The sequence below is a fragment of the Meriones unguiculatus genome, chromosome 6, assembly GCF_030254825.1.
Source record: "Meriones unguiculatus strain TT.TT164.6M chromosome 6, Bangor_MerUng_6.1, whole genome shotgun sequence".
NCBI lineage: Eukaryota > Metazoa > Chordata > Mammalia > Rodentia > Muridae > Meriones > Meriones unguiculatus.
Window position 1 is genome coordinate 24,981,042 of NC_083354.1, and position 23,214 is coordinate 25,004,255.

Sequence of the window (23,214 nt, forward strand, 5' to 3'; positions counted from 1 at the left end):
GAGACTGTCAAAGATTGCCAATGCTGAGTGTATTACAAGTTGTCATAGTGGGGTGTTGGGAAAAGGTTTTAGTCAACAATAATTTGCCTAGGATAAACCTCACTGGCTATGACACTGCGATTGGAGTGATCTAGGGGAGCAGACTAATGGTGCAGAGGAAGTGGATCCAGCAAGAGTCAGGAGTCTTGCTAGGGAAAGTTACAGAAAGAATGGATAGCGAGGCACCACAGTTCCCCAGACTCACCCACAGGTTTGCTCATGTTCAATAACTTACAAAGAATGAAAGATAAAAAGGTAAAGAGAAATATGGATTAGGAGCAACAGAGTAATGCAACAACACAAAGAAAAGGAAAAAAAAAAAAAAAAACAGAACCAGAGATAAAAAGAACCCATTTGAAGAAATCAGAGGATAACGAGAAAGAAAGCAAATACATATAAATAAATATAAGCAATCATGTATATGTAAATAAGTATATTTATACTGTAGATATGCATATACATAAATACATGGATATATATCACATATACATACAGACAAATATATACACAGATTAAGGACAAAACTCTGTGTGTGTGTGTGAAAGAGAGAGAGAATGAAGTGAGAATCATATGACCATATTTGTATTTTACAAATTTCCAAGTTGTATTATTGCCTGATCTTTCCTGAGATGGGCGCTCGTATTTCTTGACTTTGAACATGGATTCAGAAATGTATCCCTAGTGAGACCTTTCCACCAATGCGCCTCTTCTTTTCCTTCCTCTTCCCCTTTTCTTCTTTCTCCTCCACCTCTCTCCCTCTTTCTTCATCATCTTCTTTTAGTTTTTTGAGACCGAATCTTACTCTGAATCTTAGGTTGGTTTCAAATTCATGGCAATCTTCCTGCCTTGACTGCTCAATTCCTAGGGCTACAAGCATTCTTCACTACTCCTGGCTACCCTCACTGTCTGGATGGACTTGTCTCAGAGAGGGAGCTGATGGGCCAGCATTTTAGAGCACTTCCTCTTTATTGGCCACTGGGATGAGCATTTTCACTCCACCATCTCATTTATTCTTCATGCCCATGCTGTAAGGAGATGTTGTTTCTACTATATCACAGTGAGATTTTTCCCATGGCTATGCAGCCAAGAATGTTATGGAGCTGGCATTTGAACCCATAACTGTACAAAGCTTTCTCCCGTGTGTGCCTTTTCCTCTCAAGAACGGATTCCCTATAACTAAAATGTGATTGCTAGCCTAATGAAAGAGTTCTGAAATCCATTTCAAAAGAGTGTTCTGCCTCAGAGAGGGAGTTGATGGGCTCCCTCAGCTGCAGAAGCACCAACCTCCACTGCACAGTCCCTATGCCGGCCTCTTCCTTACCAAGGGTGTGTATAAGAGTGGCTTCCCTAGGATTTCATTCTCTCTTTAGGCTACACTGAGAATAGAAAGAAAGCCATTTCCCCAAATCCAAGGGTAAGCTCTGCTCCCTGTTTTTGTTTTGGGTTGAATTTAAAGAGGGAGCTCTTTCCAGGAAAAGCAAGTAACATAAACAATGCATCACTGTTGATGGTACCAATGTTCTTGTTCAACTTGGTTTTCTTCCCATTATCATCAAAGAATTTCAGTGATTTTTTTTTTTTTGTCTAAAATTGAGTGTGGGGAGTGTCAGATTATCCCATGAGCTTATTATTTTCTTGATGAATGTTGGAGAGATGCATTGCTGAGTTTCTAAGTAATTTGGTGGTTCTCATTATAGATATTTCTGTAATGCTACAGAATGCCCCCAGTTGATTTCATGAAATGAAGGTGTGGCACAAGCTGTATGGAGAAAGGCATCATGTATACTTTTCCTTTTGCCGCAGTGTGACGGGCCTGGTATCACAACATACACAGGCAGTGTGCCACAGTCTTAAATGGCTCCACAACCAGGAAAAATCCTTTTCTGTGGCCCAGATAGTGCAATGGTAGGAAGCATTAGCATTGTTTACAAATGCTGTGGTTCTCTCCTTTGCAGGCATATAACAGACCTATACTTTCTCAGTGTTCCCACAAAGTTAGGCATAGCCATGTAAATTGTTTTGACCAGTGAGATATGATCAGACGTGAAATATGTCATGTTTTGCAGAACATCTGAGTTGCCATATCCTCTTTCCCACCTTGGAAACACATGGAACCTCATTTTAACAGCTCATCGTAACAGTCTGGTGTCAGAGGGCACCAAAACTGACAGGAGACACATGCCACGCATGAGGAAGAGGAACGTGAATAGGAAATACATCCTCTGTTGTTTAAACAACATCAATCTTCTTCAGTATTTGAATATTCAAACAGCTGGTCTGCCTGGTAGACACCAAAACAAGCATCAGAATGAAGGTGTCCCCAAGCAAAACCCACAAGTTTGACGGGGATACGGTGATACGCATGGTGCCATGAAGTCATGTAAACAGTCGTGTTATAAAGTGATGAAATAGTTAGCAAAACTGGCACCTGTGACAACTTAGAAGACCTAATGTGTTCACAGCACTAGCAAAGCAGTTAGAAGATACAGTGGTGTTTGTATGCTGAACATTCTAGCTACTTTGTCAAAGAACACAAAAATTTTGAGCCACTAAATGTATCAGGCAGTATTAGCAGAAATGAAAATAAACAGATTCTAGATAATAGGACCTTGGAAAAGCTGGAAAAACTAAGCTGAGTTCTTAAATTTCAAAAAAGGAGGTATTAAAAAATGCTGAAAGGGGCTGACAAGATGGCTCAACAGGTACATGCCACACAGGTGTGGCAACTTGAGTTTGATCCCAGTGGAAGGAGACGACCAACACCACAAAGCTGTCCTTGAACCTCCACACATGCATGATGGCACACACAATACTGAAAGGCTTTTACAAACACAGAAAAGTAGAACTGCCTTGTAATAAGGATCAAGTTAAAGTTGCAAGTCCAAGCAACTACTAAAACTTCTGAATGAATCTCAAGAGTAAGGATGCAGCAAAGATTGTAGCAGCTAGCAAATGTTTTAATACAGAAAGATTAGCTACATAAAAACAAAGCCTATTGCTCTTCTACTAAAGCCTGACAGGCTTAGGATACCTACAATTAAGAGAATGAGAGGAGTACAGAAAAAAGAAAACATAGAAATAAAGAAAAACCTAGCTATATGCAGAAGGAACTACAGACACAGTCACTGAAGATGCACATATGTTTCATGTCTGTGTGTGTATACACCACTGAGTGCCGCTGCATATGTACTTGACATATGCAGAAGTCACAGGATAGCCTTGGGGTCAGATTCCAGGCACCTTGCACGTTTTTGCTGAAACTGAGTCACTCATTAGCCTGGAACTTTGCCACATAAACCAGGCTAACTACCTGTGCACATCCAGGGACCCTCTATCTCTGCCTCCCATTTCCCAATGCTTTCATTACATGCACATACACCCTGCTTCTTACTTGGGACCAGGGGATCCAAACTCAGGTCCTCACAGTTGTGAGGCAAATGCTTTACAAACTGAACCATCTCCCTAGCTTGAAGTAAAAATTTTTGAGGAATTGAACAGCTAAAAGAAACATTAATATGCATGAAAGAGGCTGGACCTTTTTAAGACTTAAAACAACCTTTGGGTACTCAGCTATCCATAGCGAGTAAGTGAGTAAGAAAATATTAAATAAAGAATAATCTCTAATGTCCACTTCAGATATGGCCAAGGATTATTATGAAAAGAGAATAGTCAGGACAAACCAAGGACCACAAAAACAAATAAACAAAAACCCACTATCTACAAGAGTCCCCTTAAGTTCATGGAAACCCCCTGCTAGAGGAGTATTTCCCCACATAACACTCAGAACTGCCATAGACTGCCATATAGACTTGGAAGCAAGTAGAGCAGTGCCTCGTCCCTTTTACTCCCAGGGTTTGAGTGGTTAAGGTGGAACATATCAAGACACCCAGACCTAATCTGGAGAAACCATGGTAATCCATAATCACTTGTAACATTATTCTAAACATTTTATACTGTGTAAAATATTTTCAGATATTTTGTTTTATCTTTGCCATGACTTTAAAAAGTAAACACCATTGCTTTGATTTTGTAGATGAAAAAGCTGAGGCTCAAAAAAATTAATTGCTTTGCAAGTTTATATAGCAAACTCTTGTTTTTTATGGTGCTTTCAAGTAATTAGTTTGAAAAGAATTTTATACAACAGCAAATTTTTAAATATTTTAAAGGAAAGACTAAGGTTAAAAACAAATGTAAAAAGTTAATCTAAGTTACCAGCCTAGGGACAGGGCTGAGTAAAACAGACAAGGAACTTGATGGCCTTGTGTCAGAAAGGAGGTAACACTTTCCAGGGAATACGAGCAGGCACGGAGGTGGAGTGGAATTGCCCACACTAAAGTCACGCTGATGCACTGGGTAAGTGTAGGCCCGCACATCTCTCACAAGTAAAATAAAATACTTATTTTGAGGATATTAACGACAAACAACTTTGAGTAAGCCTTTTATTTTTCTTATTCCCTTTGGATGAAGGCTGAAAAACTTCCTGGTTAACTGTCCTAGAGAGAGAGTTACAAATATCCTGCCATGCCTAGAGATCTTATTCTCTGACAAGATAGGTTCAACTTAATCACCAAAAATGAATTATAAAACTTGGATAAATATATATAGATAACAACTTTTTGAAGACATTGCAATGCAAGCAACTGACCAATCAATACATGAAGATCTTTGGTCCTTAAACAGAAGACTGTCTCGGCAGTGGTAGTGAATGCTAGGCACTTGGGAGGAAGAGGCAGGCAGATCTTTGTAAGTTTGAGGTCAGGCTGGTCTCCCAGTTCCAGGATAGCCAAGGCTACAAAGAAAAACCCTGTCTCAAAAAGACAAACAAACAAATAAAAGACCATTAAATTTACCTGAAGTCTTTTTTTTTTAAGCGTGGTTTTGTTTTGTTTTTTCTTTCCTTTGAAAACAATAGTCCAAACAAAAATCATAATCTTACATAAAGAGAAAGGGGGTGAGTTCAGAATGGTCAAGCAGTTTGGTACTGTAGAGCCAAACTCCTCATGCAAAGCTAATGACAAAGAAGCAGCTAACACTCTGTGTACAGGTCCTATTTAAATCACTGGAAGATACTACCCTGTGAAAGAATAACTCAAGACTCCAGAAACCTAATACAACAAATAGCCACAAGGCTAAAGACCTGGTAAGGATTTTTAAAACCATGTGATATTAGAGAGAAGAGTTCCCAGGCTATTAAGCTGGAAGGATTCTGATAAACACTCCAAGCTTTCAGTGGGAACTTCAAAAAGACTCTTGCCTAGATGAAAAGATCAAGCACAAGGAAGAGGTGAATTGCAGTCTAAACTTAGCCTTTGGTATACCCAGATGAATCTCCAGTACCCTGACAAAACAATAATCACTCAGAATTCACCATGCTGAACAAGAACACCGTGAAGAGTCTCTGCAACAATAAAAATCATAAGACATACTAAAAGACAGGACCAAAGAACTGAAAGCAAATAGAAAAAAAAGTGTCCACAAGAAATCCAAATATTGAAGTTTTCAGAGACTCTAAAACAACTATGATTAATATTCAAGGAAAATAAGAGGATAGTTTAAAATAACAAGATAGTTTCACTAAAGCCCTGAATTTGCTTTTTAGAAGTGAAAATTACAGAACTAAAAACAGTCACAAAAAGTTGACACTAGTAATTTTATACATTAATATAACAGGGAAACAACAGAGCAAAATGATTACTGAACTAGAAAACAGGTCAGTGGGAAATATTCAAAATTACATAGAAAGAAAATAATGAGCATGCATAAAGGGATTGGAGATACGTGGGAAATGGAACATAAAACTACAACATGCATACACTTAATGTCTTAAGAGAAAATAAATCTTTTAAAATAAACACAAATATAATTTTCCAAAAGTGGTGAATTATATTAAATTACACAATCCACAAACACTACAAATGATAGACAAGATACATTTAAGGACAACCATACCTGGGAACTTTTAGCTTTGAAGATTTAAAGAAAGATAAAATCTTAGAAGCAGATAAAAACAAAATAGCCAACATCTGTCTGGTTACTGCTCTGGTAGAACTACTGGCTTATCCAATGGGACCCCTGGAAGGTGAACAATGATTAAATCTCACTTTTAAACTGTGGAAGAAAAGACCTGTTGTGTAAGGATTGAAATCCCAGAAAAGGAGGATAAAAACCAATACATACCCCACAAAACCTTGGAATGACAAGCCTGTGAACGTTTTCTGATTAGGAATTACAGACCAGGTGACATAGACTTATTTGATCAAAGGGAGAGATAAAATTCTGAAGCAAACACTGCTTATTTTAAGTGAGAGCCCTAGGATAGAACTGCCTAGAAAAAAATATAATGTGAGCCACAGATAACAGTTACATTTGTCCCACACAGTTTTAATGTTAGGCAAGGCAATATATTAATTTTAATATATACTCTGATAAAACTGTATATTAAAAATATTTTATTTCAACACAATCAGCATAAAAATATTGAGATATTTGCATTTTTGGCACTAAACATTTTTCAAATTTATTGGAGTCAGAAAGTGATTGGTTTACTCTCACACCATTTGAGCCATTATTTCACCAGTGTGTCTGTGGGTAGGTCACTGCTACACTTCACAGGGACTGCAGCTGGAAGGCATTGATGGTTACCTCTCTCCTCCAGTAGCATGTAGAATAACTTCAGTTATGGTGAAGCTTCTAGTAAGGTACCAGCTTGAGTTCTCCATATTTGATGACATATTTAAGTGTTGTCTTCAGCACTAGGGCCTTACCATCAGATTGTGAACAATAATCCACAGTCTCAGCAATAGCCTGTGATGTTTGGGAGTTTCCATAGGCTGCCTTTGACCAATGCAACCCATTCCTGGCATTGGAGGTTCTACTTAGTAGCAGAAGATGTTTACATGGGGCATTATCTCCCCTAATATTTACTGACTCCATTTAGGTTCTTTTTATCTATGTATATATTTTAGGAATCTTCTAGTAGGTTTTCATACGGTTTTTCAAATGCCTTTAGTTTAGTTGTCCCTCCATGTATCCCTTTCTTTACCCTTCTCTTCTATCCCCCACCTGTTAAATCCTCTAGTTCCTGCTTCTCCCCACCCCCATCTCTTCATAACTATGTATTTCTCCTGCCTTAGGAGATCCTCCCCTTGTCTCTTACTCTATAACTAACCTTTGTGGTTACACAGATTATAACATGCCTATCAAAGGCTTAAAAGCTAACACCCACATATATAAGCATACATAGCATATTTGTCTTTTGGAGTCTGGGTTACCCCAGTCAGAATGATATTTTTTCTAGTTCCATATATTTACTTATGAATTTCGTTTGTATTAATAGCTTGATATTCCGCTGTGTACATGCTCTATATTTTCACTGTGCATTCATTAATTGATGAGCGTCTAGGCTGTTTCCCAGTCTCTGGCTATTATGAATACGTCAGCAATAAACATGAACAGGCAAGCATCTCTTTAGTAGGATGTACAGTCCTTTAGGCATATGCCCAAAAGCACCTTGGTGTAGATTGATTCCCAGCATCCTAAGGAACCACCACACTGATTTTCCATAGTGGCTGTACAAGTTTACACTCCTACCAGCAATGAATAATTGTTCTCTCCTTCCCATTCTCTCCAGCATATGCTATCATTTGGCTTATTGACTTTGGTCATTCTGACTGGTGTAAGATGAAATCTCACAGTGGCTTTAATTTGCATTTCCCTGACGACTAAGGATGTTGAGTATTTCTCTAAGTGTTTCTCAGCATTTGTGTTTCACCTTTTGAGAACTTTCTGCTTAGTTCTGTACCCCATTTTTATATTGGGTTATTTGTTTCTTTTAGTTCAGGATTTTTTAATTCTTTACATAATATTTTAGATACTAAGCCTCTATCAAATGTATGATTGCGAAAGTTCTTTTCGCATTCTATAGGCTGCAGCTTTGCCTGAATGATCTTGTCCTTTGCCATATAGAAGCTTTAGTGCATAATGAGGTCCCATTTGTTATTGTTGGTCTTACAATTTGTCCTATCAGTGCCCTGTTCAGATGAGGTCAACCCTATTCCTCACTTTGGATTTTACCAGATTCAGGGTATCTAGTCTTATGTTGATGTCCTCAGTTCATTTGGAGTTGAATTTTGTGCAGGGTATTAAATATTTGCATTCTTCTACATGGTCTCATAAGCCATAACCATATGTTGAAAATGCTAGTTTTTCTTTAGTGTGTATTTTTGGCTTGTCAAAAATCATGTGTGTGAACTTATGATCTGGGTATTCGATTTTGGTCCGTTGATGAACATGTGTGTTTTTTTTAAACCAGTAACCATGCCATTTTTATTATTTTAGTTCTGTATTACAACTTGAGGTCTAGGATGGTGATGTCTCCAGATGTTTTCCTATTATTCAGAATTGTTTTGGCTATTGTGGTGTTTTGAATTTCCATATGAGTATAATTTATTCTTTCAAATTTCTGTAAAGCACTGTGTTGAACCAATAGATTACTTTTGGTAGGATGGCTATGTTCACCATATTAATTGACATATCCATGCAGATGGGAGATTTTTCCAGCTTCTGATGTCTTTTCAATTTCTTTAATGTCTTAAAGATTTTATACAAGACTTTCACTTGCTTGGCTAGAGTTATCTAAAGTTGTTTTTTTTTTGGGGGGGAGGGGTAATTGTAAAAGATAATGTTTCCCTGATTTCCTTCTCAGTCTGTTTGTCATTTGTATATAGGAAGGCTACTGATATTTGTGTGTTAATTTTGTATCTTGCTACTTTGCTGAAAGTGTTTATTAGATGTAAAAGTTTTCCTGGTGGAGTCTTTAGGATATTTTATGTATAAAAATCATATTATCTGCAAATAAAGATACTTTGACTTCTTCCTTTCCTGTTTGTATCCCCTTGAGATCTTATTATTTTAGCTAAGCCTCCCCACGCTATGTTGAATAGGTATGGAGAAAGTGAACATCCTTCCTTGCTCTGATTGTAGTGGAAAAGCTTCAAGTTTCTCTGCTTAAGTTGATGTTGGCTGTGGTCTTACTGTAAATGGCCCTTCTTGAGGTATATCCCTTGTATCCCTAGTCTCCACAGGACTTTTATAATGAAGAGATGTTGGATTTTGTCAAAGACTTTTTGCGAATGTAATGAGATAATAATACGGTTTTCATCTTTCGGTCTGTTTATGTGGTGGACCATGTTTATTGACTTATCTATGTTGAACTATTCCTACATCTCTGAAATAAAGCCAGCTTGATCATGGTAGGCAATTTTTTTATGTGTTCTTGGATTCAGTTTGGAGGTATTTTATTGAGAATTTTTACATCTATATTCACAAGGAATAATGGTCTAAATTTTTATTTTATTGTCGGGTCTCTGTGTGGTTTTAGTATCAGGATAATAGTGGTCTCATAAGAAAACTTAGGAAAGGTGCCTTTGCTTTCTATTTTGTGAAATTATTTGAGGGGTACTAGAATTCTTCTTTGAAGACTTGGGAGAATGCAGTACTACTTCTGTCTAGCCTTAGGATTATTTTTGTTTCTTTGTTTTGGTTGTGAGACCTTTAACTACAGATTTTTATTTCATTAGGGGCTACAGCTCTATATAAATTGCTTATTTGATCTTAACTTAACCTTGGTATGCTAAATATCTCAAGACAGTCACTGATTTAAGTTTTCCAGTTTGGTGGAGAATAGATTTTTTTAAAGTATGTACTTAGATTCTCTTTCTCAGTGTCTGTAGTAAGATCCCCTTTTCATCTCTGATTTTATTAATTTAGATCTTCTCTGTCTTTTAGTTAATTTGGCTAAAGGTTCGTCAATCCTGTTGGTTTTCTCAAAGAACCAACTATCTGTTTCATTGAGTCTTTGTATTTCTTATGTGTTTGTTTTGATTCCATTGATTTCAGCCCTGAGACTATTTCTTGATATTTATGCTTCTTGGGTGTTATTTCTTCTTGTCCTAGATCTTTCAGGTGTGTCACTTAGTTACTAATCTAGTATCTCCCCTATTATTATTATTAGTGGTGGTGGTGGTAGTGGCAGTAGTGGTAGCAGCAGCAGCAGCAGTTTTGTTTTGCTTTTCAAGACAGGGTTTCTCTGTGTGGCCCTGGCTGTCCTGGAACTCTCTCTGTAGACCTCAAACTCAGAGATCCTCCTGCCTCTGCCTCCCGAATGCTGGGATTCAAGGTGTGCACCACCACTACCCAGCTCTCTAATTTGTTTCAGTGTAGGCATTTAGTGCTATGAATTTACTGTACATTCATTGTTTCCCATAGGTTTGGGTGTACTGTGTTTTCATTTTCATTCAATTCTACAGTTTTTAATATCCTTGATTTCTGTCTTGACTCATTTTTTATTCAATAGTGAGTTCAGTTTCCATAGTTTGTATACTTTCTTTTGTTTCTGTGATTATCACTATCTAGCTTAATCCATGGTGATCAGACAGGATGATATTATTTCAATGTTCTTATTCTGTTGAGACTTGCTTTGTTTACAAGCATGTGATCAATTTTGGAGAAAGTTCCAGGAGCAGCTAAGAAAAAAGTATATTCTTTTGTGCTTCAAGTGGAAATTTCTGTAAGTGTTGGCAAGGTCTATTTGACTTATGATGTTATTAAGCTACAGAATTTGTTTAGTTTTTGTCTGAATGACATGTCTATTGGTAGAAGTTGGGTATTGAAATTGCTCACTATCACTGTGTGAGGATCAATAGATTGTTTTGGCTGAGCAATGTTTCTTTTATGAATTTGAATGAATATTTGGTGCATGAATGTTTAGAATTTTAGTATCCTCTTGGTGGACTTTTCCTTTGATGAGTATGTAGTGTCTGTCCTTCCCTATCTTTTCTGATTACTTTTGGTTTGAAGTCTATTTTGTCAGATATTAAAATGGCTACACCTGCTTGCTTCTTGGGTCTATTTGCTTGAAATACCTTTTTTCATCGCTTTGTCCTGAGTTGGTGCCTACCTTTGATTGTGGGGTGTATTTCTTGGATTCAGGAGAAAGAGCGCTCTTTCTAATCCAATATGTTAGCCTGAGCCTTTTTATTGAAGGAATTGAGACCATTGCTATTTAGAGTTTTCAGTGAGCAATTTCTATTCATTCCTGTCATTTTGTTTTCCCTTTCTCTTTTGACTTACTGTTGTAAGATTGTATTTATTCCTTGTATCTTGGATGTGGAATGTCCTTAGCAATTGTAATTTATAGTTTTGCTGAGAATAGCAGTATGGGCTCACATCTGCAGTCTCTTGAAGTTTGTAGAACATCCTTTTTTAATTTTTTTCCACAACAGTTTTTATTTTTTAAGTATTTTTAAATTTTATTTTACTTTTTATTTTTGACAATTTATTCAATTTATATCCCAATTGTAGCCCCTTCCCTCATCTCCTCCTGGTCCCACGCTCCCTCCCTCATTTCCCCACCCCCCTCTCCTAATTCCCAGAAAGGGGGAGTTCTCCTCCCTTACTATCTGACCCTAGGCTATCAAGTCTCATCAGGACTGGCTGGATCCTCTTCCTCTGTGGGCTGGCAAGGTCGCCCTGCCAGAGGGAAGTGATCAAAGACTAAGTAACTGAGTTCATGTCAAAGACAGCCCCTGCTCCCCTTATTAGGCAACCCACATGGAGACTGAGCTGCCTGTGGGCTACACCTGAGTAATGGATCTACGTCCTTTCCATGCATGGTCCTTGGGTGGTACATCAGTCTCTGCAGGGGATTGCAAATTTGTTGGGGACTGCAGATTTGTTGGCGTTGTTGGTCTTGTGGAGCTCTTGACCCTTATGGGTCCTTCTATTCTCCCACCCCTTCTTCCATAAGACTCCCTGCACTCTGCCCAAAGTTTGTCTGTGAATCTCTGCATCTGCTTTGATCCCCTGATGAGTGGAGTCTTCCAGAGGACATCTATGGTAGGCTCCCATCCTGTTCCCTCTCTTCCTCTGCTTCCAGTGTCCATCCTGTTTGTCTTCGGAATGAGAATTAAGTATCCTGCTTTCTGGCCTTCTGGCTTTCAGAGTCTCCATAGACAATCCAGGTGTTATCTAATGGGTCTGCCTTTATATGTTACTTGGTCTTTTTCCTTGTAGTTTTTAATATCCTTTCTTTTTTTATTAATTACACTTTATTCACATTGTATCCCCCCCATAAGCCCCTCCCACTTACCCTCCCAATCCCACCCTCCCTCCCCCTTCTTCATGCATGCCCCTCCCCAAGTCCACTGATAGGGGAGGTCCTCTTCTCCTTCCTTCTGATCTTAGTCTATCAAATCACATCAGGAGTGGGTGCATTGTCATCTTCTGGGCCTGGTAAGGCTGCTCCCCCCTCAGGGGGAGGTGATCAAAGCGCAGGCCAATCAGATTATGTCACAGGCAGTCCCTCTTCCCATTACTATGTAACCCACTTGGACACTGAACTGTCATGTGCTACATCTGTGCAGGGGTTCTAGGTTATCTCCATGAATAGTCCTTGGTTGGAGTATGAGTCTCTGGGAAGTTCCCTGTGTTCAAATTTTCTGGTTTTGTTGCTCTCCTTGTGGGGTTCTCGTCCTCTCCAGCTCTTACTATTTCCCACTTCTTACATAAGATTCCATGCACTCTGCCCAACAGTTGGCCATAAGTCTCAGCATCTGCTTTGATAGTCTGCAGGGCAGAGCCTTTCAGAGGCCGTCTGTGGCAGGTTCCTGTTTTCTTCTTCTTCTGATGTCCATCCTCTTTGCCTTTCAGGATGGGGATTGAGCGTTTCAGTCAGGAACCTCTCTCTTGATTAGTTTTTTTTAGATGTACAGATTTTACTAGGTTTATCCTATGTTGTATGTCTATATGAGTAAGTTTATACCGTGTGTGTCTTTCTGCTTCTGGGACAGCTCACTCAGGATGATCCTTTCTAGGTCCCACCATTTACCTGCAAATTTCATGATTTCCTTATTTTCATTGCTCAGTGATACTCCATTGTGTAGATGTACCACAATTTTTGCATCCATTCTTCAGTTGAAGGGCATCTGGGCTGTTTCCAGCTTCTGGCTATTACAAATAAAGCTGCTACAAACATGGTTGAGCAAATGTCCTTATTGTATACTTGAGCCTCTTTTGGATATATGCCTAGGAGTGGTATGGCTGGATCTTGAGGAAGCGCTTTTCCTAGTTGTCTGAGAAAGCGCCAGATTGATTTTCAGAGTGGTTGTACAAGTTTACATTCCAACCAGCAGTGGAAGAGGGTTCCCCTTTCTCCACAACCTCTCCAGCATGTGTTGTCACTTGAGTTTTTCATCTTGGCTATTCTGATGGGTGTAAGGTGAAATCTCAGGGTCGTTTTGATTTGCATTTCCCTAATGGCTAATGAGGTTGAGCATTTCTTTAAATGTTTCTCTGCCATTCAATATTCCGCTAGAGAGAGTTCTCTGTTTAGCTCTGTTCCCCATTTTTTAATTGGATTACTTGGTTTGCTGCTTTTCAGCTTCTTTAGTTCTTTATATATACTGGATATTAGTCCTCTGTCAGATAAAGGGTTGGTGAAGATTCTTTCCCAATCTGTAGGCAGTCATTTTGTTTTGATGACGGTGTCCTTTGATTTACAGAAGTTTTTCAGTTTCATGAGGTCCCATTTATTGATTGTTGCTCTTAGAGCCTGTGCTGTTGGTGTTCTGTTCAGGAAGTTGTCTCCTGTACCAATGAGTTCTAGGGTATTCCCCACTTTTTCTTCTAAACGATTTAATGTGTCTGGTTTTATGTTGAGGTCTTTGATCCACTTGGACTTTAGTTTTGTGCAGGGTGATAAGTATGGATCTATTTGCATTTTTCTACATGTAGACATCCAGTTAGACCAGCACCATTTGTTGAAGATTCTATCTTTTTTCCATTGTATGTTTTTGGCATCTTTGTCAAACATCAGGTGTCCATAAGTGTGTGGGTTTATTTCTGGGTCTTCTGTTCGGTTCCATTGATACACCATTCTGTTTCTATGTCAGTACCATGCAGTTTTTATAACTGTTGCTTTATAGTACAACTTAAGATCAGTTAATACCCTTTCTTTGTTCTGTGCTTTGTTTAGTGTTTTGATTATTATGTGTTGTGGGGAATTTCTTTTCTGGACCTGTAATTTGGTCTGGACCTGTAATTTGGTGGTACAAAGATACTCTTTTACTTTGATAGGTACCTCCTTCTTTAGACTTTCTATGATATCCTTCTTTAGAATTTCTATGATATTGTTAAAAAATTTTTCTGTGCCTTGGGTTTCTTATTTTATCATTATTATTCACAGATTTGTTCTTTTCATAGTGTCCTAGATTTTCTGACTGTTTTGTTCCTGAACTATATTTTAGGTTGAACCTTGTTTTTTTTTTTTTTTAACAGAGCTATTAATTTCTTTTGCCTTATTTTCAACATCTGGGATTCTTTCTTCTATGTCTTGTAATCTGATGGTAAGGCTTACCTCTGAGGTTTTTGTTTGATATCCTTCAATTCTTATTTCCAGTTATATTTCATTTTGGGGTTTCTTTAATGATTATATTTTTCTGTTTTACTTTCATTATTTCATTCAACTGTTTGTGTTTTTACAGACTTTATTAGGGGATTTGCTCACATCTTCAACGTCCTTGAACATATTCATAATTGCTATCTTGAAGTCCTATTCTTGTGCTTCAACAATCTGCATTTCTCAGGGTCTACTACAATAGGATTAAAAACTTCTGGAGGAGGCATATTGTCTTGGATGTTCATGTTTGTGGTTTTTGCACTGGTATCTCTGCATCTGGAGTTATGATGTTTAAGATGTTTCTAGGTGCCTGTGTTTAGTCTTGTCTTTGTTGGGTGAATGTTCCATACTTTGGTAGTTGTTGCATTCTCTGGATCCCAGACAAATGTGGTAGCTGTGGAGTCTTTGGTAGCGAGTACCTCTGTGATGGGCTGACTGATGACAGACAGAAATGGAGATGATTTAGAAGAGGAGACTGAGAGGTAGGAAAGAACTAAGTTGGGTTCTTAGATTTACTTCTAATTATGGGTATGTGTGTCTGTGTCTATATAGATATGTTCCCGTGAGCGCAGGAATTTTGTGAATTTGTGTCTGTGCTTGTGTGTGAGTATGTTCTTGTAGGGAGTGTATATTCCTGGTGCAGGTGCCCTCACAGGCTAGAGAATGGACCTTGATCCCCTGAGACCAAGTTACAGACAGTTGTGAGCTGCCTGATGTGAGTGCTGTGGGCAGAATGAAGGTTTTCTGCCTGAACAGTATGCACTGAGCCATCGTTCTCTCAAGCTCTGTACTATATCTTTGAATGTTGCCATCACTGAAAACTTAACTTCAATTTAAACTATTTGTCTTAGTTACTGTTCTTTTGCTGTGAAGGAGATGTTATGACCATGGCAACTAATGGGGTTAGTTTAATTGGGGTTTGGTTACAGTTTCAGAGAGTGAGTCCACGACCATCGTGGTAGAGAGCATGGCAGTGGGCAAGCAGGCACAGTGGTGAAAGCAATAGCTGAGAGCTTACACATGACCTACAAATAGGAGGCAGAGAGAGAGGGAGAGACTGGGCCTAGCATAAGATTTTGAAATCTCAAAACCTGCCCCCCCTTACATACCTCCTCCAACCTCAAAATCCTCCCAAATCAGTTCTACCAACTGAAGACCAAGCATTCAAACATGTGAGCCTCTGAAGGCAATCTCATTCAAGCCTCCACATTCCAGCCCCTGGCTCCCATAGGCTTGCAGCCATATCATAACACAAAATGCATTCAGCCCAATTTCCAAAGCCCCCAAAGTCTTTAACAGTATTAAGACTATTTAAAAGTCCAAAGTCCCTTCTGAGACTCAGAGCTATCTCTTAATTGTATCTCCTTGTAAAATCAAAAAGCAAATTACATACTTAAACATACAATGGCACAAAATATACATTACCATTCCAAAAGGGAAGAAAAGGGGCACAGTGATGAAATACTGGACCAAAGCAAGACTGAAACCCAGCAGGACAAACTCCAAATCTTATAACTCTATGTCAAATATCAGAGGAATTATATGACTCTTTGGATGTCCCATTCCTTCCAGCTTGTTGACTTCAACACATTTTTCTCTCTTGGCCTGATTCTATTCCTAGTTTGCAGTTATCCTCAGCATAGTTCTGGCCTCTGCAATATCTTGGAGTCTCCAACCCAATCCTAGCTTCACTTGCACAGCTTCGTGCAATGGTACCTTGGGCCTCCATGCAGAGACTCCTCTGCCACAACACTGCTGCAGCTGCTTTTCTTAAACTTAGAGAAAGGTTTCACAACCATGAAGATTTTACTCCATGAGGCTGATGCAGCCAAGTTGTCTGTTTGCATGGGTGGAGCTTGGCTCCCTCCTTGAGTTACATTCACATAAGCTTTGATCTGTTGATACCTTCCTTTGCTGCATAAGCTTTCCTTTACTTTAGGATATTGGTTCTCAACCTCTGGGTCAAGACCCTTGAGGGACTGAAGGACCCTTTCATAGGGGTCACCTAAAACCATCTTGTATATCAGATATTTACAGTATAATTCATAACAGCAAAATTACAGTTATGAAATAGCACTAAAACTAACTTTATGGTGGGTGTGGTCACCACAACATGAGGAACTATATTAAAGAGCTGCAGCATTAGGAAGGTTGAAAAAGATTCCTTAGGCATTTCCTTTTTATGAGTTAGAAGCTTAGCTGGGTGATGTCTTGCCCAAAGGGCACTACTCCCTTTATTCCACTTCTTATCTCTTCCAGCACAAACCAAGGCTCCAACATTAAATTTCCTGGTATTCTTTTTCTCCTCAAACTGTACAGTTTGTATTTCTTTTCACCTGCTTGCTTTTTCATAGTAGATCTGCAGAAGAGTAATCACTAACAACCACATGACAGAGATAATATTAGATTATCTTGATGTCTTCTCTGCCAATGATATTAGTTCAAAACTTTCAATTTGGCAGGGTTTTTTTTGTTTGTTTGTTTGTTTTGGACAAGGGCAGAAAGAAGCCACAATCTTTACCAAAACATCATGAGGTCTCTAGTTCAGTTGCTAATATTGTTCCCCCTGAAACCTCTAAAGCTGGGCTTCCACAGTTCACATTGCTCTCAGCACTACTGTCTTCCAAGTTCCTAATAGGATGGCTGTTAAGCCCTATTTATGGCATTCAACCATTTTCCTAATCTAAAATCCCAAAGTCCACATTTTCCCAACAACCCACATGGTAAGGCTGGTTACCACTCCTTGGTACCAACTTCTTTTCTGTCTTAGTTACTTTTCTATTGCTTTGAAGAGACCCCATGATCAAGGCAACACTCATAAAGAAAAACATTTAATTGGGGGCCTGCTTACAGTTTGAGAGGGTGAGTCTGCGACTATCACAGCAGGGAGCATGGCAATGGGCATACGATGCTGGAAGCAATGGCTGAGAGCTTACATCTGATCCACAAGCAGGAAGCAGAGACAAAAGGGAAAAAGAGTTCACTCAAATCCCATCCCCAGTGACACACCTCCTCCAAGGTGGCCATACCTCCTAATCCTTCCCAAAATAGTTTCACCATCTAGAAACAAAGCATTCAAACATACAAGCCTATGGGGCCATTCTCCTTCAAACCAGCACAGACAGTGTTTCAAGCTATTGCTTACTGAGTTATAAAATGTCTTTTAAAACCTATGTAATAAGGTAGAAGTGTTTCTCACTGAAATAAGGTAGAATGTGGTTTCTCACTGAAACTCAAATTCTTTTGTGTATATATGTGTACATGTTTGTGTGTATGTATGTAGGTACATACATGTACATGTTTGGGTGTATGTCTGTGATGGCCAGGAGGACAACCTTGCTGTCATTCCTTAGTTTCTCACTAACCTGGAGCTCACCAATAGGGTAGGCTGGCTGGCCAGAAAGCACCAGGAATCGACTGGTTTCCATCCCCCAGTGCTATGGTCATAGTGTGCTCCTTCAACCAGGTTTTATAACATGTGAGTTCTTGATATCAACCTCTGATCCTCATGCTTGAGGTATCTTCCTCACTCTCAAATTCTTTTTCAAACACACACACACACACACACACACACACACACACCTTCTTTCTCTTTTATGGACTGCTCTTATAACAGTGGTTTTCAGTTTTTGAAATAATAATCAGCCAACAAAGACCTAAAAGGCAAAGTCCAAGGATTCTGAATTTGGATGACACCCATGAAGATGCCATCTTCACAAGTGGAATAAATGATTCTGATGTAGTTGCTGTAAAAAACTAATGCCAAATAAAAGTATTTGTACTAAATAAATAGACTGCCCCCCTTTTCTGGAGGCAGCTCCTTTAAATGATATTTGATGGTAGCTCTAGATTTCAGTTCTTGTCAGTCTAGTTACCCAGGGTAGAATAGATTGTCTTTGTTTCCTAAATAAATGTGCTATTTCTTTTTTTCTTACTGGAACCTTACAGGACAGACAAGGAACTGTTTTTATATTATATGAACCTGTGAGGAGATACAAGTTGGGCATGATGTAAGTATGACGTATGTCTATAAGATGTAATAAATGAAAAAAATGTCTATAACTAATGAGATTGGTGTTTCTCTTGAATTTTAACCAGCATGCTGATTTATCAGAAGTCCATCTTGTTTTATTTAGAACCTCACAATGTGCCTATAGATGTTGGTGTCAGGTTTCTAAATACAGTTATACACAATTATCAGGTAGGAATCTACATTTAACATAAGCTTACATACATACAAGGCTCAAATCTTGTTCATAGGGCACCAGCTCTGATAAAAAGCTAGGTGCTGGTGCTCTGGTGACCTGGGTAGATGTTATTCTAAAAAGTAGCACTGGAGCCAGTTTGGGTTTGGATGCAATCTTCTCACAGAACATGTATGCTAAGCAGAGTCCTCATGGCAGAGCCATTCAGCCCCATTGATGCTTTTGTATTATGAAAATGCTGCTTCTTCTCCTTTGGAGCTAGAATGTGGCTATAGTTTAATCTAGTACCAAGATACCAAAAATTAAACCTCTCTCTATAATAGCCACACAAACATGTATTCCTTTCATCTGTCCAGGTGTTTATATCCAGAAGACAGAGGCTAAGTAAGGAGCTGCCTTCTACTTCCCAGTGATAGCTCATCGCTCAGCTCCCTCCCTGCTCTATGCGCTGCCCTAGCGGTTTACACTCTACAGGTGTGCCAGTGTGATGCTAGGGCCGCAGGAGGGCAAAGACAACAGAGCAATTACTGTGACTCGGCAAACAAAGCACACAAATGGATTTCATGTTAGCAAGCCAATTTTAAAAATTAATATTTTCCAGAGAAGGAGTCTAATTACATGGAAAAGATGCAAGCTCCAAGTACATTTATTTTTAAATCTCAGGAACTTACAAGAACTAGAAATTAGAACACAGAGCTATGAACTCTTATTGTCCACCAAGCTAGCACGAAAGGTAAACTACAAAAGACAAGCTGTCCTAGGGCTGCAACTGGATAAGCCCTCGTGCACACAGGACAAGGTAGGGGCCAGGTACGCCAAATCCAGGTTAGGATGCAGGTGGTTAGGGACAGGTCATCTGAGGCAACCAGCCTCGCTAGAAAAATGTCAACCACAAAAAGTAAATAAACAGTCTGAAAATCATGAAGAGGGAACCTGACTATAGGATCTTAAAAATGAGGCCACTTTGGGAGAAGCAAATCAGTAGAGGGCCGGCATGAAGAAAGCCTATAAGAAAGTGACAAGGCAAGGCCCAGCAGCGTCAGGAGCAAGATTTCTGTCTCAAAAATGACAGGTGGCACAGGGAAGTAGTGATAGAACACAGAAAAACCTCCTGGTATAATGGCCACAGGAAGATTTATGCAGGTGGGTCCCTACGCTTAGAATTACCAGGCAAGATGAAAACCACTGTAGAATTCAAAAGCTATCAGGGACTTTCATTAACAAGCCCCCAATCATTGAGCTGACTGATCAGCAAGGTAGATTTTATACTGAGGCCCACAGAAAAAAATAATCAGACTGGCAGCTAAGTGGAGCTCACCCAGCTGTCCCTATACCTGCACCTGAAAGTTCAGGCAAGGATGCACGTCGCATCCCAGCTTCAGTGGCAGGAATGGTCCTATCACAGTACTTCCTAGGAAGTCATTACTGCTCACATTCTAGGGAAAGAGCACCATTGATATAGACTTCAGATTCTTCTGCCTTCTCTGCTGTGTTGTATGCCCCTTCATGTTCTCATCCCGTACCGTAACCATGAGCCAGAGAGCCTTGGAGCAGGGAAGGACCATGGTAATTATAAAAATGAGAACAGGCTTAGAAAAGAGATGTGACTTGCCTGGGTCCCCAAACACGTCATCTCTCCCGTGATTCTCACCCTAGATTTTTGTTCACTAAAGTTACAGTAAGTGGCAGCTTTGCAGAGGGACCCTGTAAAGAATATTGTAAAGAATAATGTAAAGAATATTGGGCTTTGTGAGTTAAGGTACATCATAGTTTATGTTTGTACAAGGTTTGCTGATTTACTTTTTCTGGATATTAGAGAAGATTCCAGATGTCCTTGCAGTTCTCACTTGGCTGTCTGAATGAAGGGGTAGAATGAGAGCTATACAAAAGAAATTGCACTAAGTTGTGAATATGGTTGATAATAGGTTATTTAGAAGGAAGTGTCTAAGAGATGGTCTCATATTATAGAATTTACACACACCCACACCCACCCACACACACACACACACACAAGAATCCTAGGACTTTAATAGAGGCTTTTTAGGAGATGGCTCAGTTTTGTTTGGCTTTACTGAAATCATGCCATGCCAGGTGTGGCGCATCAGTCGGTCAACCTTTTAGGGAAAATGGGAGGTAATTCAAGAGGGGATGACTCTACAGACCATCTATGTGTGGTTTGGCTTTTCTGGCATAACTTCACCATGACTCCATTTATTCTGGGCTACTTCTGGGAGTTATAGAATTGGAGGAGAAATTCTAAGGAAAGGAAACATGAAGAAAATTCTAAAACTGAAAGAAGGCATTAAACTATTGTGGACCAAATATCACACATTCACACATATACCTATAATTTTTAATGGATCTGTATTTTTAATGTATACATGAAAAATGCCGAGGGAGCTTAGTAAAGACAGGCATTCTTAGCTACACAAGCCCAGATCTTCATGGATCCCAGAAATCTGTTTTCCTAACAACCCAGCGTCTAACACTAACTGTAGTAATAAAATACAAATTACTTTACAAAATTACTCAGTTTGGAGTTGCTTTCGCCTATTATTTATTTTCTTGTTTGTTTGTAGTCGCAACTGTCCTAGAACTATGTAGCATGACCAGGCCAGCCTGGAACTCACTGAGCTCTGCCTATCTCTGTCTCTCAAGTGCTAGGATTAAAGGCATTAACCACTCCCAGCTTATTTATTTTCTTAAAAGAAACTTATTTTCTAATGGTTGTCTGTAGAAGAGGTGGTCTTGTCCTTGGATTTGGAAAGTGTAACTCAAAAAGCTCAGAAGCACTGTTTTAGTCCAAGTCATTCATTGGTAGAAAGAGGAAATGAAGACCTAGAGTTTATAAGCTTCCACAAAGTTAGCCAGCAGTAAGACAAGACAAACAAAGACAAAACCCAAATGAACTCCAGTTTTAGGAACTGGGAAGCTTTGATTTCAGGGCTTGTTTTCAGGGATGACTGTTGAAGCAGTCTCGGTTTTGTCTTCATTCTTGCAATCAACCTAAGGTACAGCTCCCATAAATGTTATCTCTCTTATGAAGTAACACTTACTAAAAATTAATTCCCTCATTCCAAACATCACAGCACATGCCTTTAATCCAAGCATACTGCAGGCAGATCTCTGAGTTCTAGTGCAGCCAGGGCTACATAATGAGACTCCATATGAAATACTAATAACCCATACACTTAACCAGTGTTGCTTTCCCTTTGACAAGGCTTAAAATAATTCTCTGAATTCTCTCACATTAAAACACACAATAACCTACTTGTTCGACATGTTCTCTGGCCTTGATATAGAATAGCAGCAGCTGTTCATAAATGGGGACATGTGTCTTTGAACATGAACAGAAATTGTTTGTTCACATGAAAGAGAAAATACATCTCAGAGAAGCCTCCAGAAACCAGAAATGCAAATGTCTTTCCAGAAAATTGTTAGACATGAATGACCCTTAGCAATGAGTCTTTTCAAAATCAACACTGCTGTCCTAGCTTAGTAGTAGCCTTTTACAAGAAATGGCTGAATCTACTGCTATATTCTGCTAAGTTGATTAATAAAAAATATTTATTACACAAATCCTTTCTGTTGACAAGTTAAAATGGAGCCTCATCTTTCATATCTCCCTGAAGATTGCCACCTTGTGAGATTGAAAATACTCATTAAATTCCATCATCAGCCGCACAAATGAGAGGGTGATTGTTTTTAGGCATGTGAGGAGAATCGCTGGTAAACTCATTTGTTTGGATATCATTAACAGAACAATCGGTGTGGATCTCCAGGGGGTCCTCATGACCTTTGCTCGCAATCTCTTCATCATCCATCAAGAAATATCAGTACCTAATATGCAAGGCGAGACCAATTTTAAGGTGAGGTGTTAATTAACTAACGATCCTGGTTAATTTCTATACAAGGGCTGAAAAATACCTCATGCTGTATTGTAAACAAGTGCTAAGCCATCTTTTTTTTTTTATTATTGTAAGCAGTACATATTTTACAATGAGCAGGGTCAATTTTGTAAGGTTCCCACTGAACCTGTTAGTTAAATTTAATAGTTTGAAACTTTTTCTTTGAAATCTAGTAGACTTGCTTTAACTCGCTGCCATTTTGAAAGCCAGGCTCATGAGACAACAGAGCTCTCTGATGTTGGAGGTGACGCTGAAATGCCACAATGGAACCAAAATCTAGACTGTAACTAATTTATGATGTACCTATCTGTATTTCACATAATGCATGTCTGGCTAGTGATTCCTGGGGAGCCTAGCTTCTAGAGCCAAACTCTCAGACCCAAGAACAATGTGTGTTAAAGAGAAGCAGAAGAAAAACCCCAACACCCCTGTGGGTCATCCACTCACCCCATTTGTCCAAGGTGGACTTCACCACTAACCTTTATAAGCCTTCTAAAAATCCAAATCTCCAAGTTCTAGAACGCAGGAGACAACTACTGAAAAGAGCTGATGGCATGGTCCTGATAAGCAAGTTTTTAATTCAACTACCAGCCTAGGCCTTCACCAT

At 39.1% G+C, this 23,214-nt stretch overlaps 1 protein-coding gene across 1 annotated transcript in view; it reads left to right on the top strand.

Moving 5' to 3' along the window:
• Iqch (IQ motif containing H) overlaps positions 1 to 22,543 on the top strand; it is a 141,078-nt gene extending 118,535 nt beyond the window's left edge. Inside the window, exon 14 of the mRNA XM_060384935.1 lies at positions 22,460 to 22,543. Coding sequence (XP_060240918.1) covers positions 22,460 to 22,543 — 84 coding nt within the window. The remainder of the gene's footprint in view (positions 1 to 22,459) is intronic.
• Positions 22,544 to 23,214: the final 671 nt, after the last annotated feature.